The 23,505-nt window shown below is 33.9% G+C and overlaps 1 protein-coding gene across 4 annotated transcripts in view; it reads left to right on the top strand.

Moving 5' to 3' along the window:
- Positions 1-18,182, top strand: part of LOC111061019 (phosphatidylinositol 4-phosphate 3-kinase C2 domain-containing subunit beta) — an 83,710-nt gene extending 65,528 nt beyond the window's left edge. For 3 of the 4 annotated variants that reach the window (XM_039439297.1, XM_039439300.1, XM_039439299.1), the window contains 10 exons: positions 1,552-1,818; positions 3,249-3,378; positions 3,748-3,903; positions 5,129-5,279; positions 6,166-6,322; positions 7,323-7,567; positions 10,326-10,526; positions 13,140-13,440; positions 14,868-15,026; positions 17,067-17,243. In XM_039439297.1, the coding sequence (XP_039295231.1) occupies positions 1,552-1,818; positions 3,249-3,378; positions 3,748-3,903; positions 5,129-5,279; positions 6,166-6,322; positions 7,323-7,567; positions 10,326-10,526; positions 13,140-13,440; positions 14,868-15,026; positions 17,067-17,243 (1,944 nt within the window). Of the gene's footprint in view, positions 1-1,551; positions 1,819-3,248; positions 3,379-3,747; positions 3,904-5,128; positions 5,280-6,165; positions 6,323-7,322; positions 7,568-10,325; positions 10,527-13,139; positions 13,441-14,867; positions 15,027-17,066 lie in introns of all 4 variants that reach the window. The other variant, XM_039439298.1, reaches the window with a different exon arrangement.
- The last annotated feature ends 5,323 nt before the right edge of the window (positions 18,183-23,505 follow it).

Raw genomic sequence — 23,505 nt, 5'->3', positions numbered from 1 at the left:
TTTTCAGAAAATTTTTATCTTAATAGATCAACAATACCATGAAAAGAGATACCATGAAAATACATCCTCCAAATCTCATGGATTTATATCTTACTGAATTTGAAATGTTATGTCCCAAAAATTCAAACTTCAGGCGCTCATATCTCAAAAAGTAATGATCGAAAAAAAAATGTTTCCCTGAGAAAACCTTTTCATTTTGATAGCTTGATGATATACAATTCAAAAAACTTTGAAAATATCACGAGTAGAAAGTTTATTTTTAGCCTTTGCACAGCCTTAAAGAGAACGACTAGCAGTCACAGGTTTTTCAATAAATGAATTTATCCGTTTTTTGAACTATTTTTAACGACACTACAGTCTAATTTTTGAATATTAGTTATTGAAACTAGTACTCACTGTGGGGCGCTTTAAATGAATTTATTCACTCACTGTGACAACGAGATATTTCGGCAGGTTCCCCATCTTCCTGGTTCTCCTCATAGCAACCAAATCTGACTTCTAGTCGTTCTTTTTAATAGAAAAAAGTGATTTAATAATTAGCAGTTCGTGATGGAGAACAACATTGAAGAATTCCTTCAACCTTGAGAATTCTCTAACATAAAGGAAATAATTAATGTACTCTGGTCATCTCAAAAGTTGCACTTTTTTTTTATATCCGCGCAGTTGGCAGGAGACGTCTGGGGTTCGCAGGGAACTTTTGTCTGGGTTTTGTGTGATAGCACTGTAAAATTCCTTAGAGGCCGCCATGACTTATTTATCAGTTGCGATCAAACCACTATTGAGCTACCACTTACTCCTACCACCGATTGCCAAGTACGCAGTGTTATTCGTTATTTAACGAGAAACAATAAAAATGCAACTGAAATTCATCGTGAGTTGTGCAATTTGTACGGTGAAAACGTTATGTTGAGGTCAATGGTTTCTCGTTGGCGCCAATCATTATTGAAGGCAGAACAACAACACATGACGAACAACGACTTTACGCATCCCCAACATTGTCGAAGACAATGCTTGAAGGGTTTAGATGGGATGTTTTCGGACACCCACCATACTCCCCTGATGTCGCTCCAAGCGACTTTCATTTGTTTCCACAGCTGAAACGACACCTTGGGGGAAGACGCTTTGCAAACGAGGAAAATTTCAAACAAGAAGTTCAGACATGGCTAACCAGTTTGGCGGCAGAATGGTATGACACTGGATTAAAAAAACTTACACCACGATACCAAAAATGTATTGAAATTAAAGAAGATTATGTAGAAAAATAACTGATACATGTAGTTTCTCAAATATAACCTCTTGAAAAAATTCTGTACGTTATTATATTTTTATTTAATAGTGCAACTTACTTTTGAGATAACCCACGTATTTCATTAGAACTCTTTCCCTACACACATACTTGTCTTTGTGGGGAAAATTCACAAGAGTGTTGTATCTTTTTTGATTCATGCCTGAACTAAATATGCGAATAGAACTCTATTTAATTTGATTTGATTTATTGGTCTATTTTACTAAATTGGTTCATTTTATTTCATTAATTGGTTTGTTTTGCAGGAGCTATACGACGTGGCAGAGTCTGTGAAGGCAACCAAGGAGTCGCTACGCATGAAAACACTGGCCTCCGCTCTTGAGGAGCTGCATCACTCACTGCAGGCGTCTGCCACCTGTCTGCAGGCGTCCGCCACCTGCCTGCCCCTCTCGCCCTCCCTCCAGGTGGCCGGCATTCAGGTGCGCACCTGCTCCTACTTCCCCTCCAACACCCTCCCGCTCAAAATCAACTTCCTCTCAGTCGACGGAGATGTCATTCCTGCCATTTTCAAGGTTAGTAGCCATCAACGTTATTCATTTTGTTTTATTATATAGGGCTTGAAATAAAAATGACGTCAAGGTACCTTTTTTAATTTACTAAATGATATGGGACCGGCTTATTAATCTGACGATTTTGTAGTAATTGTTATATTGGCACCACTGTCATTGAAAAGGTGGGAATGTTGTACATCTAAAGATCTATTCATGCCATTTTAGTAGACGGTATGTCGTCGTCAAGTGAACATCGAGCGTTTGTGATTGAAGCTTATTTTTAAAATAATGGATAAGTTATTTTAACACAGTGTTCATTTCGCAGGCATTTCAATTTAAAATGACACGCGCCGGTTCCAGGTAGGAATACGATCTTGTTGTAGGTAAAGATCTTTAGGAACACGTCGTCTGCTTTATATTCAAAACCAACAGGACGAAAACAGGCTTTGAGAACGCCTGAAAACATTAACCCGGCTGTTACACGGTCTCCACGACGTTCAGCAGCGAAACGTGCTGTTACGCTAGCCATTTTTGATCGAAGTGTACGACGAATTCTTCATTCCGACCTGAAATTCCATCCGTATAAGATAATGTTAGTGCAAAAACTTGATGCAAATGATTGGGCACATTGCGAGATTATTCTCGTAAATGTCCACCAGGGTGCCATTATTCTTTCAAGTCACGAGGCACTTTTTCATTTGTCAGGATTTATGAATATACAAAATTACCGTTATTGGGCAGCCAATAATCCGCAGAACTGAAGGAAGTCATTCAACGAGAAATTGAAGTAATTCCACAAGTGATGATTGAATGAGCAATGGCAAATTTTAGAATTGGGTTAAGTGAGTGTGTGAAAAGTAACGGGAAACATTTGGATGACATAATCTTAAAATAAAAAAACCGTTGTGAGTGATCTATGTAATTCACTGTAAATGGCAAAATTTGATCTTTAATTTTATATATTACATGTTTTAATTATACGAAACATACTTTGATTATTATCCCTCATAAATTGCAGGTTTTTATGTTAGGATCCTATACAATAAACTTTTGTAATATTATACTCACGTTCAAGTCACTAGTGAACAAACCTACTACTGCTATTATATTGAAGATCAATGAATTGACACTATTGTGATGTGGATACTAAACTGGCTCAGGTCTGATTTCAGATTTTCAGGTCGCACCTGATCAATTTCAGGGCCTCTGACATGAACTTACGTCTGTCATTAGACAGCTGGGACCGGTGAATTAACGTGTCCATCCGAATCAATTTTGTGATGAAAACCGGTATTATGGATAGTATTCAATTTGTGATAAATGTTTTGACGTTGCCCTTGATATTTTATTTGCTTCTTGGAAATAAAGTTACGTTTATTTATCATTTTATAATATTGGATATAATTTTTCAATTATTGCTGGACCTTTTATTTATGTATTTTTGTTTGCAGGTTGGTGATGACCTACAGCAAGACATGTTGACTTTGCAAATGATACGTATCATGGATAAATTATGGCTAAAAGAAGGTCTCGATTTGAAAATGGTCACGTTCTCATGTGTTCCTACTGGAAACAAAAGAGGTACATACAGTATATATTTTATCCTCATCTACAATTTTGTCAATAGGCGCAAATTTATATTTTACAGGCATGATTAACACTCAAAGTCATCAAAGAAAATAGAAGGGTTCTTGTGATTTATGATTATTTATTTATTATTTTACAAATGCGACTTTCTAGAAGTATTTTCAGTCTAGATGATAATTCTAGAAACGTGGACTTCTGATCATAAGAATATTTTTATTTGTCTACAATGCAAATGACACTAATTTAATAACATTGGTAGATAAAACAATAAGGTAGTCCTTGTGCTATTTTTCTTCCAAATTTATAGGTGATGACAAAGGCCACAAATGAATTTAATTTTAAATTGTTTTCTGTGATTAACAGGCATGATCGAAATGGTAACAGAAGCTGAAACATTGAGGAAAATCCAGGTCGAACTAGGACTGACTGGATCTTTCAAGGACAGACCAATTGCCGAGTGGCTGGCCAAGCACAATCCATCTGCTCTAGAGTATGAACGGGCTGTTGCCAATTTTACTGGTCAGTAATATTATTATCAAATTCCAATAAGTGAAGTTCAGCTCTCAAAAATATTTTTTCTAAATTCAATTGCCGTTCCACGAACAAGGATTTAGTTCATTGGCCGTTACAATCATAAATCATAAATCATAAATCATAATTAGGCTATAATATAATATGATTGGGAGAAGACAACAGGCATAGCACAAAACTGTCTTCTCCCAAATTTTTACAAATAAAAGTTTCAAAAAAGAATGAGGTTACACAAGGATATTTTGAAGATACGACACAGAGAGTTTCGTCTAATTGACTGATTCATCATGGTTGTCATCGTCATCATCATTATTTTCGGCCAATCGGATGACATTCTGGATGTCGCGCCGTCGCAAAATCCTTGTGTGTGGAAAACAGCCATTTTATTCGAACATAGATACACTTCAAGAGATAGACATTCAAATGAAAATACAATAAAATTTCGTTCATCCGGTACTGTAACTTGTACTATACTGTATATTGTACTGTAACTCTCATTATTGTACGTAACAATCTGGGAAATAAATTTATTTGATTTGATTCAAACAGGTTAGCCGCTATGGCTTCTAGAGGAAAATAAAAAATGTTGCAGTAGAAGTAGGCTACAGTGTGATTGAATGAATGAATGAATAAGTTGAATGAACTATATTGATAGTGTCTTCAATTTTTATGATTCTCATTTTGATTTGGACTTTAGTAGAAATTTGAATAGGGAAAGTTTTGGGCATCAGCCTATTGTGCTTTTCATATTAGTAAAATAATTGTCATGATTCTACTAAACTAATAAATAAATTAATGGAAATAAATAATGCAGTTCCACAAATCTATATATAAATGATTTGAATATATAGAATCTATAATATAGATTTGATAGAATATATATATATATATATATATATATATATATATATTAGTAAAATAATTGTCATGTTTATACTAAACTAATGAATAAAAAATGGAAATAAATAATACAGCTCCACAAATCTATATTAGGCTATGTGGGCTCAAATTGATTAAAGTGAAGAAACATCAATCAACCTTTCTTCTGGAACTAATAAATAGAACTTATATTAAAATACATTTTGGAACTTATATCAAAATTTGGGAGAAGGGGCCTGGAATTTGGGCTGAGCCTGTTTACCCTTTCTCAATTAATTATAATGTGATTTGTGTATATTTTCAATGTAAAATAGATTGTTTTTAATGTTTTCAGCGTCATGTGCTGGCTACAGTGTGGCTACATATATCCTGGGCATCTGTGATAGGCACAACGACAATATTATGTTGAAAATGTCAGGACATTTGTTTCACATTGATTTCGGAAAGTTCCTGGGCGACGCACAAATGTTTGGAAACTTCAAAAGGTTGGTGACAAATTAGCAATTATTCATTTTCTTAATATTAATCTTTTCTCACATTACAATATGGAGGTTATCTATGCGAGTTCATAAGTAAGTTTATATCTGTGACTTGGAAACAGAGAGTGGTCTGTGATTCTATAGGTATGATTATCTATGCGCGTTCATAAGTAAGTTTATATCTGTGACTTGGAAACAGAGAGTGATTTGTGATTCTATATCTAGGAGTTGCATGAATAAAATTTTTGTGCTGTAACATAATTCTGATATACAAACACATTTCTGCATTACTTATTACTGAGGATGATGTCATCAAGAGCCCTAGGCTTGTGCGTGAGAAGAGATGATTATAATTAAAGATAAATTGACCCAAAGTTTATGTGGGCTCCAAAACCCTGACAAGTGGTTTTTGAAGCTTATTAGTGTCAGTCAGCTGATTCAATCTCAACCAGCCACCCTTCCAACAGGTGTACTGAGAGCACGGTCAATTTACTTCTTCAAATGAAACTCAGTTCATTTGGATTGAGCTTCTAATATAGATTTTATACTGTATGAGTTTCCGAAAATGAAGTTTGAAGATCATGCTCGATGAACTTATAGAAGTTAGTAAAAACATAGGTCTCAGTCTAAATGCAAGCAAGACAAGGCTGATGACAAATTCAAGTAAAGATAAAATTAAAATTGAAAAAGAGAAATCGCATTCATGTCGTTTTTGGAGTTAGCCGGTTGCTAAAAATGTATTGAATATCAGGTTGAAATGTATAAATAATATATTCTTGTTATTTCAATACTTGAATATACTTTGTATTTTATCAATGATGATGAATTCTATTGTTTTTTTGTACAATAAAATGTATTTGACTCTAAAAATTTTATGAATTGTATTTTTCAGAGACCGCACCCCCTTTGTTCTGACATCAGACATGGCGTATGTGATAAATGGCGGAGACAAGCCCTCAGTTCGATTCCACCATTTTGTCGATCTCTGCTGCCAAGCGTTCAATATTGTCAGAAAGCACGGAAACCTCATTCTCAATCTTTTTGGATTGGTGAGTAATAATTATACAATAGAATAGAATATTCGGGAGTCCGGTCTCATAAGATGTCGAATTATCATCGATAAACTGAAAACCCTCTATTCTATTCTATTTATTTTTAGTCGGTCCCAGATTCATTCGTGATGCCTCAGCAAGCAAACAGACAAATCAATAGAGTGTTAAATACTATTTGCTCCTTTTAGGTAGCAAAAATAATTGGTCTTGTCTTCAAATTGACATAATCATGTTCAAACTCTCGACGACATAGCAGAGTTGGATAACACCAGCGCTAGCGATTGGCCGTTTTAACACCTACCGATTGTCGGCCGACATTTATCGTCCCGATTCTATATCCCGGTGTCGTGGGAGTCGAGATAACATGGTATCTAATGGAACAGCTTTCACACTTACCAAAGGTGTTGGCCGGTTATCGGCTGACAGATATCGAGTTGACAGATCCGGGTATGAACAAAAGTCAGCTTACTCTCCTGTTATCGGATGGATACGTTATTTTGTCGTTCTCGGCTCTTATATGACAGTCGTGAGGCCAAATTAGGAAATTGAAGAAGTTTTGGGCAATAGCCTGTTTTTCTTCTCCGATCTTTGTATTGTTTGTGCTAAATAAATAAATAATAGTCAAAGTCCTGCTATGAAGCCATTTATAAATTGTGTCTATGTTGGTGGGTGTGAAGACTTTAACGACGTTGACCGGAAAATGACCGATTAATATCGGCCGGCAATCGGTAAGTCGGTAAGTGCCGGTTGCACAAAAGCCGGTTAAATTAATAACCGTGATTAATTTCACGACAACCAATCAGAGAAGGCCTTCAAGGTCTTAAAATTTTAAATTTAACCGGGCTAGAGTGTGATGACTGATCCGTCACTCATAGGTCTGAGTGGAAAAGGCAATAACTATTTTTATAACTGTATTTTTTCCATCATCTGGCCATGTTTTCGTCCGTTTCTTCCCCTCTCTTTCATTTGTTACATGATTTTTGTTATGTTTTGCAAGATGGCGTCGTCAGGCATCCCAGGCGTGACAGTGGACGCGGTGCGCTACGTGCAACGGGCCCTAATGCTGGAGGTGAGCAACGCGGAGGCGGCTGCCACATTCGCGCGCTTCATCCAGTCGTCGCTCAAGTCCTGGTTCACACAGTTCAACTTCTTCCTGCACAACCTGGCGCAGCTCAGGTTCTCCACCGAGGCCAGCGGCGATGATAACGGCCAGCTGCTCAGTTTTGTGCCCAGGACTTACTCGTGAGTTGATTTTATTTGAGTACAGTGCGCATCCCTCCTTTAGCTCCTTGTAGCTAATATAGTCTGTAGGTAATAGTCTAATATAGTCTGTAGCTAATAGTCTGCCTCCGGGACTTTGAAACGGCGTATAGAGAGAGTATATTAACTTTGTCAGCCATGTACTTTCTGGAGGTCATCACATACGTTAGTAAAAATTGGAGGTCATTCTCATCCGTTGTACTCGATCATTCCTACAATACGAGGAGTGGTGGCTCGATCCTCGGTTACCCGGCACATAGACTAACCCTTCTGGAGAAAGGCCCACACTTATTGCGCAATAAAAATTATAAATAGACTCCCCCATAATTTTAAAGATTTCTCCAACTTTCCAAAGATGCTCAGAAGGATAAGGGAAGAAAGAATACACAGTGGATGAATGTGTGGATGTCCTGAGGGAAGAAAATTTAGGGCCGGTTTCCGAGCTCGGGATTTAGCTAAGTTCTAGACTTTAAACAGCTGGAGTCAGAAAATTAGTTTTCCAAAACGGGGCGTAGTTGCAGTTTTTATTTTCTCATTTCTATAATTGGAAACGTTTTTTCCTTGACGGAATTGTACATTTCTAAATAATTCAGAATAGCTGAAACTTTACACTATTTTCTCTTTTTTGTGTTTAATTTTATAGTTTTTTGAAATTTAATTCAAACGTGACTTTGACAATGACTACGACTACGCCCCGTTTCGGAAAGCCAATTTTCTTACTTCAGCTGTTGTAAAGTCTAGAACTTAGCTAAACCCCGAGCTCGGAAACCGGCCCTAAATATCATAGAAATAATACAAAATGAAAATTTCCTTTAAATTAACTGAAATTGTTAGATTTCTTCCACGGGATGCTTCTAGTGGCAGTGCTGTTTTTGAAGTCTCCTCCTTGCACTATATGTTCTGTGTTTTTTCATTGATACTGACGATTCAATGTTGCGAAGCTTGTCTTTTTTATGCAACTAACTGAATAAATGATAATTCATTGATTGATTTGATTGATAGGCAAGGTATGGTTCGGGTGGTAGTATTCACGGCTTTGCAAAAACATCAGGCTTCAGAAACCCTAGATCCCTAAATGGAGGAAACTCCCTACACTCAGAGATTCTCCATGAATGAGAGAGTTGCAACGTATCACCAATGTAACAATGGAAAGAGCCTGTTGAACACATGTCAGCTGATAGACTGTGTTGTGCTAAAAGGACGTAACTCCAAAAAGCTCCTTGTGTATCTTTTCGGATGCAACACGTTGCTTCTGACAAGATACAAAACAGCATCTGTTGCTCATGAAAAGATACATTTGTTAAGATGTTCTATGTTTTTCAACGGGTAGTATTGTAGTATAGCGGCCCTCCGCCCATAGGCAAAGCTACACGACCCGGACTGTACAAACAAACAAGTTTGGTTTGTTGATTCCATTAGATTTTTGTAGTTGACAAATAAACAGAAATAGTACACCCTATCGAATGAATGATTTATGCCAAGCTTTACATCAAATTCAAAATTCCTTTATAATTACTATAAAATGCAAAACCATCGACTTGAATCTTAAACCTCACTTCGTTCGATCAAGGCAAGGAAACGTTCGATTCCTTGATCGAACGAATTGAGGTCTAAGATTCAAGTCGATGGTTTTGCATTTCTCTTTATGTTCATATGTATGTTCCAAATTTAAGGTGAAACGCGGCAATAGATTTCCATGAAATTTGACAGGTATGGTCTTCTTTAGATCACGATACGCGTCAACGTATATACAAGGTTTTTGGAAATTTTGCATTTTAAGTATAATAAAAAAGGAAAAGGAGCCTCCTTCATACGCCAATATTACTAAATCAGATGTCAAGTGGATTCTTGAACAATTACATGCGATCAGGCATGCAATTGATAACTCGAAGTAACAAAGTATTTTCTCCCGACCTTTTTCTGCTTTCAACTCAGTCAGCTTTTGATGATAGTTGTTTACAACAGATGATTAGCATTGTCGATACAACAACCCAAACAGCCATTAGTTTTCACACCGATATCTCGCCGACACGACAGGACTGGACATAATTTACTCTGATGGACATTATTAGAGGAGACTGTGGTTTTTAACTGCGCGTACACCGAACTACTAGTAAATTTGCGGAATAGGTAATACACGAATGACGCATCATCACGTCTGAACTGCAGAACTGATCAACTTGAAATTTGCTTGAAGATTCTTAATTTAAGCTGGGTTTTTGTTTGTGCGCAAATGCCGTCGTCGACCACGACAGGGTGAGGATCTTAGATTGGGTGGATTTCAATTTGTCTAAATAATTAAAAGATTATGTTCAATTATGTTTTAATAAGGGAGGTTAGGTTCATACTTGTAAATTGCAATATGTTGATATTATTAGAAATGTTTTGATTCTTGAATAATAAAAACTCAAATAATGAAAAGTTATTTGATCAGCTGTTTTAGCACACTTGCAATTTGGAAAATATGAATGTCAAAAATGCTTGTCGTCGTCGACTCGGAAGTTTACTCAGAAACGAAAATGCACATTTACCGAGGATGGTTATAGACCGACCTATTTCCAGTTTGTCAAGTTTTCAATTCGTCCTCGTCCAGTGCTTCTAGTTTGCTATACTTTGCTTGAGAGTGGTCATAAATAAAATAGTGTATTCAACGGTTTTAAATTTGGGTGTGTTAACACCATTAATAGCATTTCTTTGTGTTAATTGTATTTAATTTGTGTTAATTTGGTTTTGAATGCAGAATGCAGCAGGAAGGTCGCCTGAAAAGCGTAGAGGTGTACGGTTGCCAGAAGAGATACGCGCCGGAGAAGTACTATGTCTACATACTGAGGGTGGAGCGAGCCAGTCAGCCAGACCCCTCCTACCTGTTCCGCAACTTCAAGGAGTTTGTTGAATTTCAACAGAAACTCTGCATACTCTTCCCATTGGCCAAGTGTCACAGGTTAGGAGATCACAATAGTTCATTATTCATTCAACTTCCAACAGTACAACACCAATTTAACAGGAAAATAACATAGAAAAACAGATACTAGCAAAAAGAAAAACAAAATATATAAATCAACTATACATTATTAAAGTCATCTAAATGGAATCACAAAATACATATACTGAGGTGCACGTTACAATGGCAGTGTAGGAAGATAGGAGAAAAGGGTTGCCAGATCTCAGCCTTGCCACCCAAACAGCTGATACTGGTATATCTCATCAATTTAACTGTTCATTATTGTTGAAAATAGTTAATCATATTTTATTTGTCAAGAAAATATATTTTTTAATGATATAATAATACATTTTTATGATTGAGATTAAATATTTTGTCAATTAATTGAATTTCTACATTTTGGCGCACTCACACAACTTTCCTTGCCGTTATGGAATTGATCACCTGACGCTAGTGTTCACGCGCATCTCAAGTCTACTTTTAAACAAAGATCTGAGCCAGCTGGTGACAGGACAATAACGCTGGAGACATAGGTGAAAATGTTACTGAACATTAATTGTAGAGATTCTCATGCTCAATGTTTTCCACTCGAATTTTTTTGTTTTAATTGTATCTGAAGCCTGATAATTGGGAATCTAATATCTAGAAAAGGGTTGCCAGATCTCAGCCTTGCCACCCAAACAGCTGATACTGGTATATCTGATGAATTTAACGGTTCATTATTGTTGAAAATAGTTAATCATATTTTATTTGTCAAGAAAATATAGTTTTCAAAGATTTAATAATAAATTTTTATGGTTGAGATAAAATATTTTGTTCATTAATTGGATTTCTACATTGTTGAAAAAAGATGTGGCAACATCGCAATGCGTGAAAGAGATAGCGCCATCTGCTTTGTTGAACGATAGACAAGGATAACAATACCATTGCAAATGCCATTATAACGTGTACCTCACTATAGTCATAATGGTTTACAAGAAATGATACAAATCAGGAATGAGTATTACCTATAGTGAGATTCACTATAAAGTGAATATATATATATATAATATATATATATATATATATATATATATATATATATATATATATATATATATATATAATATATATAATAGTTTATATGATCCACGTTATAAAGTCAGTGGAGATGATAGGGAGGCATTGTTGCCACTTTTTTTCTCCACCACCCACCTTAGGAGATAGCTGTGGTTCAAGTTTTATGTTGATTGCTCTTATTCACACTGAATCACGCACTATTAACATAGAGAAACGATAGTATAAGAAGATATCCATTGTATAGGGCGTTTATGTTCCAAATTTCACTGTTAACTCAAGCCAATAGTCTTAGTAGTTCCTTTTTGTGAAGCTATGTGACGCTGGTAGTCTTTCATACTGTGCCGTTCTTACACTCTCACCCGGCTAAAACAGTAATAATAGACAGTAGCCGACAGCAATCGGCTTGAGTTAACGAAAGTCGGCTTGAAATGTGGAACATGAACGACCTACGTATACTATGGGACATCTTGTTATGCTATCTTTTATCTATGGTTTTACATTCAACTAATAAAAAGCCAACTGTGAATCGGTCTCCACTATGTTTTGACCTTAGACCAGTTATAGAATAGACACGCCCCATTGTATATTCATACTGAAAGTCGATGAAGCCAACATCTACTGCCATATCGCCCCATCGTGACGTCAGCATTATATAATATATAATAAAATAAAGTTCTTAATTATATAATTTTAGTGCTTAAATAATTTACTCCCATCCGAAATAGACACAATCTGCTATGGAGAACAATGTAAACAAACACTACGGAAAAGTTTTCTATACTATGTTGACATCACGATGGGGCGATATGGCAGTAGATGTTGGCTTCAGTATGGGGCGTGTCTATTCTATAACTGGTCTAAGTGTTCATCTGAGCCTTAGACCAGTTATAGAATAGACACGCTCCATTGTACAGTATATTCTTAGTGAAAGTCGATGAAGCCAAGATCTACTGCCATATCGCCCCATCGTGACGTCAGCATTATATAATTTATAATAATAAAATGAAGTTCTTAATTATATAATTTTAGTTCTTTAATACTTCACTCCCATCCGAAATAGACACAATCTGCTATGGAGAACAATGTAAAAAAACTACAGAAAATTTTTCTATACGATGGTGACGTCACGATGGGGCGATATGGCAGTAGATGTTGGCTTCATCGACTTTCAGTATGGGGCGTGTCTATTCTATAACTGGTCTAAGGTTTTGACCCTTAGGCTCAACTCACACTTACGCGACTCAGGTCGAGAAGAGACTCGACTCTAGTCGAAAGCATTTGTTTCCAAATGGTGACACTCAGACCAGTCGATTCTAGTCTCCGCGACGTCATTATTTGAAAACACATGCGCTCGACTAGAGTCGAGTCTCTTCTCGACCTAAGTGTGAGTTGAGCCTTACGATTAAGCTTCTAGCGATGAGTTTCACTTACAACTAATAAAAAGCCAACAAAAATACAAGCGAATTTACTTTTTCACTACACTTTTTAACTGATAATTCAACGAATTTACTTTCTAATTAACATAAAATTTATTTTATTTTATCTTTGTTACAGCCTGCAAAGCACCAGCCTGCACGTGGGTCGGTCGAACATCAAACAGGTGGCCGAAAAGCGGCGTCACGACATCAAGCAGTTTCTGTGCGAACTGTTCAAGATGGCCGACGAGATTTGTCACTCGGACCTGGTCTACACGTTCTTCCACCCGCTGCTCAGGGACCAGCAAGAGGCCGACATACATGAGGCCAAGCTGAGGGGAGGCGTGGCCAGGAGCAAGGAGCGCGAGGCCTCGGCCAACGCGTGGAGACTTACTGGACAGATCAAGCTGTCTGTACATTATCAGCGCGGCACGCTTATGGTGAGTCATTCAGATTTTTTGAACGAGTTCCTACTTTTGATTTGAGACTCGAGTTTTTAGGTCTTTTGAGAAGCCTACTCTGCTATAGTGAGTTCCACGATATAATGGCAGTATTAACATTGGTGTTGCTGTCCTTGTCTATCATTCGTCAAAGCAGATAACACTATCCTTTTCTAGCTCCACAACGTTTCCAGACCGTTTTCCAACAATGTAGAAATATAATTATTAACCAACAAAATAGTTCATCTCAATTGTGAAAATGTATTACTTAATAATTAGAAAATATATTGTCTTGACGAGTAAAATCTAATTCATAACTTGAGAAAAGAATGGACAGTTAACATTACAAAGCAGTGGCAAGACAGAGAATCGGCAACGCTGTTCTATCTTTCTCCACTGCTATTATAACGTGGACCTCACTTTACTGGAAAGTATACTGCATTAATTGTAATTATTAGGCCTATACAAGCAACAATGATCATTTAGATACCTGAATATTATTGAACAAACGTAGCGAGTTCCTACTTTTGACTTAAAGCTTGGGTAGCTTCCTGTTTGTGGGTTTGCATGTTTGTAACATGTTCAACGTTAACTTTCGAATGCTTTCCTCAATCAACTTTGTATTTCTACACATATTCTTTAAACCATTATAAAGATTGGTTCTTTGAACAATAACATTGGGTAACTCGTTTATCCTTAAGGTACATTTTCGTTTGTGCGTTGAATTCCGCAGTCGACGACGACAAGCATTGTTGACATTCTTATTTATATTGTCCAAATTTCAATTGTGCTAAAACAGCTGATCAAATAACTTTTCATTATTTGTGTTTATTATTCAAGAATCAAACGTTTCTAATAATATCAACATATTGCCATTTAAAAGTATAAACTCAACCTCATTAAAACATAATTGAACATAATCTTTTAGGTTATGTAGACAAATTGAAATCTACCCAATCTGAGATCCTCTCCCTGTCGTGATCGACGACGGCACTTGCGCACAAACTAAAACCCAACTTTAGAGGGAAACTCTATTCATAACTTATTCGGCTCATATTTGTAAGATTTACAAACTATTTAAGTCTCTCACTTGAACACGCGTTCTTCCTTGATAAAAACCATTTCTGACACAACGGAACAAAATGACAGCTAAACAGCACTAATGAATCTATCTATACCTATGATACCTATGTATTACTGTTATGCTCTTAGTGCCGGTTGCACAACAGCCGGTTAAATTTTAACCGTGATTAATTCCACGAGAACCAATCAGAGAAGCCGTCTTTTCAAAAACGCCGTCTGTGATTGGTCTCGTGAAATTAATCACGGTTAAAATGTAACCGGCTGTTGTGTAACCGGGCCATAAACTTTGGGTTGTGTTCGTAATGAAACACGAATATAATAAAGTGTGTGATGTTTGTTTGCAGGTGATGGTTCATCACGTGAGAGACCTGGCGTGTATAGCCGGGGGAGGCCAGGAACCTTCGCCCTATGTCAAGGTGTATCTGCAGCCAGACCCACAGAAGGCAACCAAACGCAAGACCAAGGTGGTCCGCCGATCCTGTCATCCCTCATTCATGGAAATGGTAAATTATTCACTTATATTTATTCCTTTTAAATGAGGTTTCATTTAAAAGAGATGTAGGGAGGCCAAGAAAGAGATGGGTACCGGAACACGTTGATTATTAAATCTAATCCCTGTAGTGAAGATGATGATGACTTATTTAGAAAATGGTCAGTTATTGCCAAGATTTCATTCTTTCCATTATTGATAACTATACTCTGAATTCTGAATAAAATACTTGAGCCCCCTGCCGATCCCAGTCTATGGGTTCCATAAATCTATTTAATTATTTATTGATAAGGTTATCGATCAGTAAGTTAGGCCGGGTTTCTAAGGACACTTTCCAAATCTGTTGGACCATTAAACCTATACATCCAGCATAGATTTAATGGTTTATTAGATTCAATGAGTCACCTTTAAACTAAGTCTAAATGCCTGTTGAATTTTAATCATGATTAAATACCACGAGAACCATTTTATGATGCAATATGAATAGATATTAAACCGGTTGCAAAAAGCCTGTTAAATTTTAATCATGATTAAATTCCGCGAGAACCAATAAGAGGTTTTTTGAAATGAAGGTTTGTGGTATTTAATCAGGATTAGAATTCAACAGACTTTAGTGTAACCGGTTGATTGCGTTTTTATTATGACTCAAATTTTAAAAGTTTAATCAATATTGTTCAAGTTTTCAACTGATTACTAGAGTGGCTTGATTGAATCAATCTCTTATATTAACAGATATACCTATTCAAAATTTCTTGGACGTTATTCTGGTATAAAAAATATCTGTTTGAAAGAGCCGACGAAACATAATTTGACTAATCGTGGACTAATTTTTAATCAAAATTCGGAAATGGAATAGTGAGGCTAAGCCTCTTCTTCCATTCCCAATCATTCTATAATTATAAAACAGATTTATAGTACACTTTAAAATTAATAAAATAATAAAACAAGAATACAAATTGTAACATAACATAACCTTGTATTCTTGTTTTATTATTTTATTAATTTTAAAGGGTACTATAATTCTATTTTATAAATACAAGAAAGTAGCCCTGATTCATACATTCTATGATTATATATGTTTTTATAAATTATGAATAAATGAATAATGTATCAGGTCTTGACATGCGTTCCCACATAAATCTCTGGCTAGCTCACCAATTAAATATATTTCCCTCTACAGTACGTACACTTCTCTATACCACGACTTTGTTTCATATTAATCAGCCTTATTTCTAGTGTTCTCATTGACTAACCTATATTGCATATTTAGGCGTAAAATGTAATATTTGTGTGATAATGCAGTGCTGAGTAAAACCGATGTTTATGTAGTGTTTGATGTACTGTAGTTTAATGTTGATGTAATGCTGTGTGTGTAATCTATCATAATATAATAAAGGAAAGAATTGACTTAAATATACACGTACGGGATAAGAAATTCACGAATGACGCATCATCACGTCTCAACTACTCAACTGATTAACTTGCAATTTTTCTGAAGCCTCTTAATTTACCGAGGATGGTTATAGGCCTATTTCAAATTCTTCAAGATTTTATTGACCGAGCGAAGTGAAGTCTAAGATTCAAGTCGACGGTTTGGCATTTCTCTAAAAATGTTTAAATGTTTATAAGTTGCGCATTTACGGCGAAACGCGGTAATATATTTTCATGAAATTTGACAGGTATGTTCCTTTTTCAATTGCGCGTCGACGTATATACAAGGCTTTTGGAAATTTTGCATTTCAAGGATAATAAGAAGCCAGTCTATTGCTGTATTTCCATAAGGTCTATAGTTTCAATCAGGTACTTGTGGATGAGAATACTGCGTGAGGTCTACTGTTAACAGAACTACTAGTTACGTCAAGTTTTCAGTTTGTCAAGTTTTTACAAAAAAAACTAACAAAACTTGATCGGGAGTCCGATCCCACTAGGCATCAAACCTGCAATCTATGTAGAAATCAATCTGAAAAAAACAAACCAATTCAATTAGACCCTTGCGGAGCACGGGTTACTTTCTAGTACTGAATAAAAATTAAATGAACTATTTTGTCTGCAGCTCGAATACCGTATGCCTCTAGAAGTTGTCCAACATCGAACTCTGCAGGCGACCGTATGGAACCACGACCCTTTACAAGAAAACGAATTCCTCGGAGGCATATCTCTTTCTCTCTCCTCACTCGACCTCTCACAGGAAACTGTCAACTGGTTTACACTGGGCAACATTCATAGGTAACACACACTACCCTGCTCTGCCTTCTATTATATAGATATTATACAAACAATAGAGCTAGTCGTTTACAGTTTAGATTTTGTAATTTTTGTACATGTTATTAATTTAGTTGTGGTATTTGATAAATTTATTGATAATATATTTGTATATTCCAATGTAATAAGCTGGTCGCACACACACATCGCTTGTTTGGAGTTATTCTTCAATTATTCAATTTAATATACTCTTAAAATGTATGAATACAGGCCAACTTATTTTTATTCATAAAATAGAATTATAGTCCCCTTTTTTGAAATTATATAATTTGTATTTTTAATCTATTATTTTATCAATTTCAAAAAAGGGTACTATAATTCTATTTTATAAATATTCAATTTAAATATTATTCAATTCTCTACTTCAAATTGTCAACAATATTTGAATGGAAAGCATTCATATTAATTTATAAAAAATTGTTGATAATTTGAAGCTAATCTTCTGAAGGTAGATTCCCTCAGTATCAGTATCAGTGAAGTTGTCCAGTACAGTGAGAATATTGTTCCTATAATTTTTAATGGGACTATTCAGACTCACTGGGCTGGACTGAGTGAGAATAACCCTATTAGAACTTATAGGAATTATATTTTCACTGACTATCTATTTGGAAAATTTTTCATTTTTCAATTATGGAAAAATTCCACAATATAAATTCTCGTTCAACAAATTTTATCGATTATATATCAATCAATCAATCTTTATTGTTGTTATCAAACATTACAAATGTTATAAACATTATTTATATGACTATAAAATAGAGCACAATAACAAATCAGAGTACCACCATAGATAAACAATAGCGTAAGTAGATATCCCATGGTATAGGGCGTTTATGTCGCAACTTTTACTGTTATCTCAAGCCGATAATCCACGTAGTTCTTTCCTGTGAAGCTTCATGACGCATGAATATGAGGTAGTCTCTCATATTGTGCCGTTCATACACTCTCACCCGGTTAAAACAGTAAAAATCGACAGTAATCGGCTTGAGAAAACAGCAAAGTTGCGACATAAACGCCCTATACAATGGGAAAACTACTTACGCTATTGTTTCTCTATGATACCACCTACTGTATTAAATTAAACTCCTGTAATAAACTTAGATCCCACTCATTGATTGGGAATTGAAGGGAATCCGCCTTAATGGTAATTTGTTTAATTTTTTTTAGAAAATTTTTTTTAATAAGATCTGGTGTTGTTTTCTTATTTAAGCTGGTTATTTTAGAATCAGAGTTTTTTCTCAAGTACTGTAGTAATATGGTGGAGGGAGAAGAATTGAGACTAAGGCCCGGTTGCACAAAAGCCGGTTAAATTTTAATCGTGATTAATTTCACGAGAACCAATCAGAGAAGGCTTTTTCGAAAAATAAGCTTCTTCGATTGGTTCTCATGGAATTAATCACGGTTAAAATTTAACCGGCTTTTGTGCAACCGGCACTAAGCTTTGCTAATTAGGAAAAACGCAGTAGGAAATTAAGATTGTATCGTTTTAAAACATGTTGTTTTTCTAATACATCAATATTTCATGTTTAGAAGTAATTTTAATAATGATATTATAATTTCCAAACAATATTAGTAATATATTATTCGTAGCTTTTTGCTTTCAATTACAATTTGTTCATCTAGGGATTAAAGTAAAACTTTTTATCCCCGAGGGAACGACATTAATTTCCCTGCAGGAGAAAAATCTTTCAAGTCACGTGATGCACAAAACATTTTCATTTCATTCTTGTGTAGGTTTTTAATTTTAATTTAATCGTCTCAACATTGATCTGTTGATTTTAGATTTTACCTCCAATTTATATCAGATGCAGCTGGCTGTATATTTATTATTATATATATTATAATATAGCTGTCACTCTTGTTTTTGTTGATATTTCTTTCTTAGTTAGAATGCACAAAACGGTGATTGCTCATCATTGTATGAAATTTATATACCTTTTTATAATTGTAAACCGAGAATCCAAATTAATGTGATCTTAACTATCCTGAATTGCATTTTCTCATAACAATTTTAATTGAGTAATTGCATCATGATATTTATTTACATCTCTAATATTCCATATATCGTTGTCTTTTTTCTTTTAGGGCTACTCTTAAATATAAATAAAGATAGGAATCTAAGTACCATTTTTAAAATTATTTACTCACATGTTTTGCTATATGATACCATTATCAAGTGACTTCACTTAGAGTACACTTGGATTTCTATTTTCATTTATCCATATACCATACTTGAAATACTCAATACTAGAAACAAATTATTTATTTGAACCTGTGTGAAATAGTTTTCATTATGATATTTTATTCCATTAGTTTTTTGTTGATATTTCAATAGATATTTTTATACAGCCGTATATATTTTTTAATATACTGTGCCACCCAAAATAATACTCATTTGTATGTCAATTCTTTAAATTTTGATTAATATTTTTGTCAGATTCTTTGCTTAGTATAGAAGTGCAGAGATTTGGCCTAAATACTAAGAGGTATAAGAGTATAAATATTATAATTTATTTATGTATGTAAGATGCATTATATAGTATCACAGCAGTTTACAAAAACGTTCACCCATGGTTCATCCACTATGATCTGAAATGATAAAAAATTAGGCCTAAACGTATTCTGCTAAAGCATTTATTCAGTGCAGTATGAGAAACCTTTATTGAACTGGGAATTATTTTCGAAAAATGTTATGCTATTGTCAATTATATTATTCATACAGTATATTTCAGAACTGATATTTTATATTGGTATTAAATCTTAGCTGCAATTTTTGTTTTTTGATAAAACTGCTATTCAATTTTCTTTATTTTAAAAATTTCACTCCTGGAATAGGGTGACTTTCTCTATAATGATATTTCATCAATTTCTCCACATTTTTAATTAGGTTTATCATTTATCAATCATCAATCTCCTGTAGTCTATGGACCATTGTACTCTTTATTTGCACAAATAAGTTTGATTATGAATCATAATTTATTATTAGCCTGCCTAATCAATGTAAATATTATGTATATCTAATTAATCTCATTGAGAAAGTCCTTCCTGCTTTTCAATGAACTATTTCTCGGCAGAAAATGAATATCATTGGTTCTTATGACTGTGTTCATGCATTGACAGAATGAAAACGTGTGAACACTTCCATAAGAATCCATGATGTTATTTTTCTGACAAGCAGAAATTTGTTGGAAAGTGGGGCCTAGGATATGCAACACATGAATATATGATAGTTTTAATGATGTTTTTCAATATAGAATGAAGGATTTCAAGGATGTTATAAGGCTGAGGATTTTGAAACTTATGTGATTGCTTGAAGGCAGCTGAATTGAAGTGTAAAAAATGAAATGTTTGTGAAAAGAGAAGACGTCGATTGTCTCATATCAAAGCTGGGTTCGATATTTTATGTATTTTAAAAATTTATTTATTAAGCTTACATTAGTGCTTTCAGTGTATAAATGCATCACATGTGTACTATTGTACATATTTTTTATGTATTAGTATAAGTAACTGAAATATTTTATTTATTTTGTTTAGTGGATTAGTTTTTATTTGTGTATTAATAATTATTATACACTATGCTTCCACGGAATATATTCTATTATTGTATTTATATTAGCTTGCTTATTCAAATTGTATTGAAAAATATCATTGATCATTACCTTCTGAAACTGAATAATTTCCTCATTGTTCTCAACTCAAAAAATTGTTGCTAATTGCGATACCATTACTGTGTTTTCAAATGTGATTGAAACATTCTAATCATTTTTCAAACCCATCAGAAATTTTAATAAATTCAAAGATTGATATTATATTCCATTCTTCATAAAAATATTACACTCATTTCTATTTTATTGATTTTTTATTTATTTATACATTGATAGATACAATATAATTCACAACTATGAATGATTGGGGGAAGAACAACAGGCTTAAAGCCCAAAACTGTTCCTTTCTCAAATTTGCATAGAAATTGTCCAAAAATTGGTTATGTTTATCACTTCATAAGTTTTGTCTAATTGTGAGTCCAAATATATAAACTAGGAATTTAGATAAGTTGAAAACCAAATTAAATAAAAATATTTCACTAAATCATCACTGGAAAATACTGTATTAATTATTGAAAAATTTCAAAACTTGAAAAAAATTCAACTTATGAGGTTTATTAATAATTAATTTGCTGTACATTCATTACCATGCATTCTGAACAATACATTCAAGTGGGAAATTATTTTAGTAAGAGACAAATTTCATATTTTAGAGCTTTAATTGAAACCTTGGGATATCTCAATTAATTATTATTTCAATGATGTACTCTAGCAGCTAGCTCTTTATTACTCATAATTCTCATTTGATATTATTACTCATCAATGTATTTTATTTATTACTTTATAATCTGAATATTATAAATTATAATTATATACCATGCTTCCACGGAATATATTCTATTTATATTATCTTGCTTATTCAAATTGTATTGAAAAATATCATTGATCATCACCTTCTGTAAACTGAATAATTGTTCTCAACTCAGAAAAATTGTTGCTAATACTGTATTGCTAATAATAATAATAATAATAATAATAATAATAATAATAATAATAATAATATCGAGTGACCTAGCTGGCTCATGTCTGGTGTAGAGTTTTCAGGTCGCAAGTGATCAATTTCAGGGCCTCTGACATGACCTATTGTATTACTGTATTGCTGATACTACTGTTCATGAGAATGTGATTTCAACCTTCTCATCATTTTGCAAACCTATTAGCAGTTTTAATAAAATTCAAAGATTGATATTATTCCATTCTTCATAAAAATATTACACTCATTTCTATTTTATTGATCTATAAACATAAATATTATAAATGTCATTGATAATGCCTCTATAAAGTAATAATGTATCCTACCAAAAATTGAGTTACATCTTGATAAACCAATTTATTGTAAACCAGTTTTGGGTTTATCCTGTTGATTCTCTCCCAATCATTAATTTGATATTGTGATAAGGAATGAAATAAATAAATAAATAAATATAGTGCCTATTTTAAAAATACGTTTTTGAGATAATCAGGATGTTATTCTACTTATTTTTCAAAATCATTATACATTTATTAACTTGGGAATTTTTTAAAATCCATTCACAATTTCAACTAGCCTTATATTATTCAGAAACTTGTGTTGCGAAAGATCAGTATCCTTTATTATCTGTAGATTGATATTAATACAATTAAAACAAAAATAGCACTAATTCAAAATCAGTACTAACCAATACAACTAATCTTTCTACAACGAATAAAATACAGCCTGTTACCCAGGTTTATATTGTTACTCAGTTCAATTATTAAGATTTATAAATATGAGGACTTTAATCATGGCCGTTTAAAAGAATGTAATCATGGCCGTTAAAAAGAATGACTAAAACGTAATAGCCAACTAAAATAATTTAAAAAAGTTTCCAATGCTTTTTCCTGTAATATTAACAAAATACTTCAATTATGTCTCATAAGTTTAATGGCTTCTATTGCTGGAAGACTCCTAATGGCAGGAATATGTTTTACTAATTAATTTAGGTGGGTTCCAAACCTAAATTAGCCTAACACCAAAGTGTACTGCAACTTTCGAGAAGCAATTTCCAGATAATCATCGTATTGTGATTACGACATTAGAACTATTATAAACTCTTTAATACGAAAGTACAAAATAAGTAGTATAATCTTTTATACATGTATAAACTCATTAACTACCAAAATTCATTGTATTATTTGGATTTGTTTTTACTAATCAGTAATATTGGAGTATACCTTGAACTGATGTTTTATACTTTGAACTGAAGCTTAACAATAAAAATCAAAATTCAAAGTCAAAATCAGTTAAGCTTCAGTTCAAAGTATAAAACATCAGTTCAAGGTATAGTCCAATATTATTGATGAGCTTATTTTATGATGACCTTAAACTAACAGTTAGTTGGCTCATGGTATCAGTTCAACCTGGCTCAACCTTGAACCAGAGAAAACTTCTATAATTGTAGAATGTGTATTCTGTGCTTGAACTTGATACCTTGTTGATGGTTTAGTTCCCAAATAACTCCTTCAAAAAAAATCCAATTCTATGTTTTGATTGTTTTTATGTGATAAATTACAATTTGAAGCAATTTTGTACATTTGTAATGGTGAAGATGATTTGAAAATGTTTTTTTTCTGTGAAAATTTAAAATTAATTGAGTTTTAACCTTC

The sequence above is a fragment of the Nilaparvata lugens genome, chromosome 12 (assembly GCF_014356525.2).
Source record: "Nilaparvata lugens isolate BPH chromosome 12, ASM1435652v1, whole genome shotgun sequence".
Classification (NCBI taxonomy): domain Eukaryota; kingdom Metazoa; phylum Arthropoda; class Insecta; order Hemiptera; family Delphacidae; genus Nilaparvata; species Nilaparvata lugens.
Note: the sequence above shows the minus strand (reverse complement) of the source record. Positions and strands in the feature narration are given on the sequence as shown.